Source organism: Sminthopsis crassicaudata, chromosome 2 (assembly GCF_048593235.1).
Source record: "Sminthopsis crassicaudata isolate SCR6 chromosome 2, ASM4859323v1, whole genome shotgun sequence".
In the NCBI taxonomy this organism is placed as follows: domain Eukaryota; kingdom Metazoa; phylum Chordata; class Mammalia; order Dasyuromorphia; family Dasyuridae; genus Sminthopsis; species Sminthopsis crassicaudata.
Genome location: NC_133618.1, coordinates 676376562 through 676384133, shown reverse-complemented (window position 1 = coordinate 676384133; position 7572 = coordinate 676376562). Strand labels below are relative to the sequence as shown.

Here is a 7572-nt window from a genome sequence, read left to right as displayed (position 1 = left end):
ATCGATGTCTTTGGATGAGAAAGATAATGAAAATTATCTTACAGAACTGGGAAAAGGGATAAGCTGGTCACACATAAGGGCAAGAGATAATGGCTGTTAGCTCGGGCTCCCACAGAATATTAAAAGACCAAGAGGAAAGTCTGCAGTTCTTTAGGCAGATCTCTCTCTCTCTATATATATATACATATATATATATATATATATATACATATATACATATACATATATATATATATATACATATATATATATATATAAAACTGTTATATTGTGCCTTAAAATTTGTGAAGAGATTGACAAAGATCTGCTTTGATCCCCACCACAACCCTGGGGCACCACCACTCCATTGTACAGATTAGCCTCGTTTTATAAATAAGGAAACCACGATTGAGTCGTTAAGCAGCTTGCCCAGGATTACACAGTTGGGAAGTATCATTCAGATGCTCCTGTCTTCAGGCACAAAGCTCTCTAATTATTCCCCTACCTGTGACTCAGTTTCCTTTTCTGTAAAAAGGAAGATCAATAAGATCTGTACTGTGATGAAAACAATCATTAGAAGTGGGCTTTTGTGATGTTCAAGTGAGACCGTGTAGGCAACTATTGCGACACTATTGAAATGCTGTCCGTAATATTATTGTTGAATGGAAACGAGGAAGCTGCTTTTCCTCCCAGGTCAAGATTTATCAGGTGGCTCTCGGGAAGAGAGATTCCTCTTCCCTCCAGCAACGGGGTCCAGCTTAAAAAGGAGGGGGACGGTACAGAGGCAGAGGAGACAGTGTTGAATGTTGTTGAACGTCGATAAGAATGAGGACGGAACGACAGCCAGACTTGGTAGCAAAGCCTTAATTTGCTCACCTTACTTAAGAAGAACCATTTCAGCAGAACACGGAGACTTGTTTTCCCGACTGCAGGGGCTGAGGAGGGAAGGGTGAGAAGGGGAAGGGGGGAATTTAGACCGTCCAGCATTGTAAATTCCCCCCAGCATTGTCTTCCAAGAAGTCTGGCAGTGACAAGGAGGGAGGACATGGAGAAAGAAGTCCAGGGAAAGGATTTGTTTTTCAGGACAGGGGAGACATTTTCAGACCGAGAAGGAGTCAACAGACCTTATTCTAGATGGCAATTTAAGGGCATGTATGAAGTTGATCACAGAGCAGGCAAACTGAGGAGGAACCTTGATTTGTGGGAGTGAGAACAGAGGGAGGCTGAAGGTGGCTCCCGGCCCCAGCCAGGGTGATGGTACTGCTGTGCCTTGGTCACGGGGCTCCATCACGTGAGGAGAAACAGTGAGAATGTCTTCCCACACTGGCGGACCCCAGCTCCGAGACCCCAGTCAGCTCTGCGGGGGGAAAGCTTAGGTTTGAGGGAGCACGCAGGAAGAATGGGAGCTTGGAAGATGATGGAGATCAGCCAGTACGCCCGAGTGGCTCCAGGCCACTCATCATTATTTTCTATTTTTGCTTCCTGTGTCATATTAGAAAAACAAGACTCGGTCACAGTGAGGCGATCCACTGTTTTTTCTGAGGAGGCCTGTGTGTGTACAGGACTGAACCCTATGGAAAAGCGGCGGAGAAACAGCAAGGACTTATTTAAATGGAGAAGATGCTAGCCTTGGGGGACATTAACAAGGTCACATGCGAAGACTTTTTTTAAATAATGTTTTATTCTTGGGAGTCAGTGACACATTTACGACCTCTATGTCAAAAGCATAATGATTGTAGCGAGTAAAAAAAATATAGTTGGCGGAATAAAAAAATTAGGGATAAAAAGTTAGTCTCCAGAATTTTTTTTTAACCATCATTCAAAATGTTCCGAACTTACAAATTCTAAAAAAAAATGTTATTTATACATTTTTAGCAGTTAAAAAATTACGAACACACACTGGGAATCACTTGCAGATACCTATGACAACAAAGCAGGCACCTTACACATTAAAAACATTCTAAGACCCGTCATATATACACATTTCTGTACAGAACGAAGACACGGAACAAAAAGATTTCTGCTAATCAAAACCACCTATGCACGTTACTCTGCTTGTTCTTTTAAAAAAAGAAAAACTTCATCTTCCTATTGTCCATATTGAGTTTCCCAAAATGACCCAGTAAGTTCTAATGATGTTCCCCTCCCCCCCCCATATAAATTAGTATCTGTTCAGTAGCTGAAAAATATCCTATTTTAAATTACATCAGACTGAATGGGGGACCTGCTGTGAAAGGGGAGGAGCTTGATATGTTCATGTCATTAAAATGTAGTCAGTGGATAAGAAACCACCTCACTTGGAGCAAAAAAAAAAAAAAGTATATGTTTTTTTTTTTTTTTTTTTTTTAAACTGGCACTCATTCTACTGGGATTTGGGCCCTAAGCCCGGTCCAGCCCTCTATGAGCCAAGTAGATGGTCTCTAAGGATGCTTGGGGTCCTGGCGCTTCACTTTGGGAGCTACGACGCTCTGCATAGACGGGCACCTGTCCTTCCTGACTGACGGCAGCTAAGAGAATCATTTGGTATGAAGAAAGAGGACACGAGGGGAAGGGCTCCCCAGCCACGTGAATGTCCTCGGCCACTTGACCAGGCCCCGGCCTGGGCCAGCTTCCCTCGAGTGCCATTTTGCTCGTTTTTGACTTAAAAAGCCTGCTCCGCTGTTAGCCAGGGGTTCTCTTTCGTTAGAACATCGGTACTACACGTTAGACACGGCAGGCCCAAATGAGGTAAACGGCAGACTCCGAACCTACTGGGGAGGGGAGCGTGAGGGCTTGATCTTTGGAGGAAGGCCGGCTCACTGCACAATCCCAGAGTCCACGGACGCTTGCTTGCGAGTAGTCTTTGGAGGAGGCGGTGGCGGAGTTTTACTCGGCAATGGAGGAGGCAGGTTCTAGAGGGAGAAAAGGAGGAGAGGCAATTCAGCCCGGGTCAACACAACACCAAATGTGAGGAGAGAAAGCTAAAATCAAAGCCCCCTCAAACCTGGGGAGTCTACTTTCCATTTGTAGAAAACCACAAGTATATGGATAATTTAAAATCAAGAAAGTCGACTAGCACTTAATTCTATGTGCCAGGAGGCAGCTAGGTCACTTGTGAACAGAGCACAGGCTCTGGAGTCAGAGATCTGAATTTTAGATTTAGTAAACTGGAGAAAAAAGGGCAAATTAGTCCATTATCTCCGGGGTCACGGAGAATTGGACACAACCAAAAAACATCAGATACGATGAGCCTCTAAGAAGGAGTCCGAAATCTTGAACTGGAAACTAATGAACCAGTAAAATAAAGTATATAATACAGATTATAGAATCTTGGTCTCTATAATGGTTAACCACACAAGTCCCATCACTTTTGACTTTTGGGGTCACTTTTGGGGTTGTATGAAGATTTAGAGTCTAGACTGAAACTACCCTTGGCTTAGAAAACCCCTTCCCCTAATTATTCTCTGTCGATGAATGTCTTTTATGGGCCAAAATAGAGTTAAGGGGCTCACGAGGATGTGGGGATGAGTGGATGTGAGATAAGCCCCCCGGTCTCTCGAGCCCACTGAGAGGGCTACGTGAGCTAGAAGGACTGATCGACGGCCAGGGACAGACTGTAAGCTTCTTGAGGGTAAGAATCTTCCCAGGCCCTTCCCAGGGCCTTACACACCATAGGTTTTCTATAAGAACACAGTCTGAATTTGAGTTTTTGTGAATCAGCACTGGCCTCTGTCCAGTTGAGTTTATCTGATGATAAATTAATTTAAATCTGATTTAAATTAATGATGTAAAAAAGATCATTAAAGTAGGATTAAATAATACACAAGAAAAAGAAATTCAAACATTGATGGGAATCCAATTAGTCTAGTCGGTTCTATCCAGTTCATCATATTTGCCAGTTCTTCTCATCTTTAAGCAGGTCCCCTAGAACTTCGGCTGGGTAACACTGCACCCTATACTTAACAGCAATGGCTGGCTTTGTTTCCTCCCTCTAACAGTTTGCATTAGGGGGAACCTATGTCGGCCTATGAGCTCTCTCTCTACTGGACACATCAGGACCTGAACAGCCATCACTCTGTAGCAGAATTCAAGAGAGAACAAGTTTCTTGTCATATATCATGGCCTCAGATCCAGGAGAAGCCTGCAACAAGCTCACATAGCCCCACACTTCCTCGTGGTCTGGGAGGAGAACTAAGGTTCCCAGGGCGGCTCTGCACTCCGTTTTAAGTGAAATAATGTGTTTCCAAGAAGTTGGGGCCATCTGCGGAGGGAACGGGAGCCTGGCTGTGGGGAGAACCCAAAGACGCTGCCGGCGGCCTCCAGGCTGTGGGAGTTTCCTCCTCCCACTCTTAAACTTGGAATTTGGATGTTCTTCCTTCATTCTACATTTATTGGGCAACTATTCTGTGTCAAGTACTGGCCCAATGATCCCTGTCCTAAAGGACAGAGAGAAAGAAGTATAAAGTAGATACCAAGTATCTATAATCTATGTTATACATTACACATAATATACATTACCTATATAATATGTACTTCATAGAGTTACAGATATATTCAAAGGAATGGGGGCAGTACTGGCAATTGGAGGTACCCTAAAAGCCTTCTGTAGAAGGTGCTGCTTGAGCTGAGTCTGGAAGGAGGCGGGGGTGAGAAGGGAGGGCATTCCAGGCAGGCGCGGAGGCAGCCTGGGAAAAGGCGCGGAGATGGGCGACGGAAGGAGGGAGCAACGGCAAAAAGCCAGCTTGGCTCGGACGGTGGATTCTTGGGGATTTCTATCTGCAATTTCTCGATTCTGCCAAAAATGACAAAACTCAGCCTGGTTTTCTGGCCCCCCACGAGAGCCCCATCTGGGCTACGCTTTCTTGCTTCTGCTTCTTGGTTCTTTCCCCAATCCCTCTTTCCAACATGAGGGCCCGGCTGACCTAGGGTCCTCGGGCACCCTTGGGCCCTCCCACTCCTTTCGTTTTATAGGTGAGGAGGCTGGGTGCCTGAGAACTAGGGCATTTGTCCCTCAGCCTCTGAGTGGGCATTTGACCCTCAGGCTCTGAGCGGGCATTTCTCCCCTTTAAGGTCGGCTTTCAGACTTTGCTCTATGTTCAAAGGGGCTTTTGCGGTTTCCCCCAGAATCTGGGCTGATGACACCTGGAATGGGGCGCTCACACCTGAGCAGGGGTGAGCCCGAGCTGAAGCGCGTCTGGAGATCCCGCTGCCAATCTCACCACTCAGCTGCCAAACGCCGATCTGACGTCCTCCTGTTTTAGCAGGAGGTGACGCCATCCTTTGCCAGCCCCTACTTCCTCCAGAGCCTCTGCTGGTTCTTCTCCCCCTGCCCCCCAGCCCACCTCCCAGTCCAGGTGATTCTGCTGCTGGACACTCTCCTATCCAGCCCACTGGCCTCCCACCTGCTCTCCTCTCCTTGGCTTCCGGTGTTTTCCCCGGCTGTCCCCTATGTGTGGGAGGCTCTGCCCCCTCCCCTCCACCCCCTGGTTTCCTTCAAGACTCAGCTCAAATTTCAGCTTTTTAAGAAGCCTTTCCAGGTCTCTCCCCCTACTTGTGTCTTCTCCCTGAGATTAAGTGCCATTTACACTTACGTGTCATCTCCCCCACCAGAACAAAAGCTCCCTGAGGTCAGGGACCATGATTTTTTGCCTCTCTATTCCCAGGATTATGCCTGGCGCATAGTAGGAACTTAAAAAAAAATCTTCGATTGATTACCTCTAGTTAAGTTGACAGAATCATATTTATAGATTAAAAAACAACAAAAAAAACAAAAACCCGAGAACAAGCAGAAAAGAACGCAATCAAAATGTCTGATGTTCTACCAAAGGTGCATTTGGATGTTTATTTGGAACCTTCTTAGGTTATAGACAAGAAGGGTCAAAGCTCGCCGCTTATACTAACTGTACTATGTTCTGTCTGTGAGAAATAGTGACTTCTCCCCAAAAGCCATGCTTCGATTGGAACAGAATCCCCCATTTTCTCAAGCTCTGGATGCCAGGACTTTTAAGGAAAATGTCTGCGTGGACCCTGGACCTGGGATAGGCCGCCCAGGAAGAAGATGGGTGATGGGGCCACACTTGGGAATTTGTTAGACGCTGGTCTGCCCGGCTCCGACAGGGAGATGGTTCCCCCCGGTTCCCCCCCACCACGATCCAATGATCAACGAACGCCCAACGGCTCTGAGGGGCTGGCGGTGGAACCAGGAGGCTGGAGCTGCCATTGGTTCTGACTTCATAAATTAGACCTCAACAACAAGTCCATTACCTGGAAGCGCTCACATTCTGCAAGTAAATTAGGCAGGAATGAAACAACAAAGAGAGCTGGGTAATTAATATAATTGGATTTACAATTCCATTATCGGGTGGTCTAAATTTAGCAAGTTATTCACCCCGAGAACCAACTGGGGGCTGGCTTTATGAGTGACACAGTGGGACATCCTCGGTGCTGAGAAATCAGTCCCCAAACTTTCTGGACGTCATTCTCAGGCCGGGGCCCTCGGCTCTAGCCATCGCGCAGGTCTGAGGTCACTACTGCCTTCTCCATTACTTAGGAAAACGATGATGCCACCTTCTGGGCAGCCGTTAGTACCACGTCCAAACCAAGTGAGTAATAACGAGACTTAATGCAACCCCTGGAAGGCTTTGGGTTTGAACAAATAACGAAAATGTCTTGAGAGAGGATTATGGGTAAAGTTAGAAAACAAAATGATAAATACAAACTTTTCGTCCAAAAAAGTACATCCTTGTTTTCCTTCTGTCAGTGACAGGCTGTTCTCAAAATTATAGCCACGAAACAGAAGTCAGGGAAGCTGAGTGAAATCGTCCAGTCCCTTTCCATCAAGGTGAGAGGGCAAGGAAGTATGTCCCAGAATCTCTGGCATTGAGAGAGTTATCAAATATTATAAAAAAGTGACTGTCATGAGGGACTAAAAAGCTGTGTCAGTTATAATTTAAAAAAACCTGTTTTATATAAGTTTTATACATATATATATATATATATATATACACACACATATATATATGTGTGTGCGTATGTATATAAAAATATGCGTGCATGTATATATAAATATATGTGCACGTGTGTATATATATATGTATTTATATATGCATGTGTGCATGTATATATAAAACATATATAAATATATGCATGTGTGTATATGTATAAAATATGTGTATATGTATAAATATATATGTGCTTGTATATATCTGTGTTTAAAATATACGTATATGGTATAGATGTGTGTATGTGTATGTATATATAAATATAAATGCGCATGCATGTATATAAATATATGTGTGCATATATAAATATGTCCATGTGTATATCTGTGTGTGAGTGTGTGAGACTGAGTGTGTGTGAGAGTGTGTGTGTATGTGTGTATATGAGTGTGTGAGTGTGTCTGTGAGTGTGTGTGTATGTGAGAGTGTGTGTGAGTGTGAGTGTGTCTGTGAGTGTGTGTGTGCGTGTGTGAGAATGTGTGTGAGTGTGAGAGTGTGTGTGTGTGTACACACACACACACACACACACATCTTTGTATACGAGCCTCAATGCCTCTGACGAGCTTCCACCCACAGAGACTGGGAGGACTGAAAGGCAGGTTCTCTTGAGGGAAGG

The 7572-nt window shown here is 44.9% G+C and overlaps 1 protein-coding gene across 2 annotated transcripts in view; it reads right to left on the bottom strand.

Moving 5' to 3' along the window:
* Nucleotides 1-1641: 1641 nt before the first annotated feature.
* DOCK1 (dedicator of cytokinesis 1) overlaps nt 1642-7572 on the bottom strand; it is a 465334-nt gene continuing 459403 nt past the window's right edge. For both annotated transcript variants that reach the window (XM_074297159.1, XM_074297160.1), the window contains exon 52: nt 1642-2870. In XM_074297159.1, the coding sequence (XP_074153260.1) occupies nt 2775-2870 (96 nt within the window). In that variant the 3' untranslated portion in view covers nt 1642-2774. The remainder of the gene's footprint in view (nt 2871-7572) is intronic.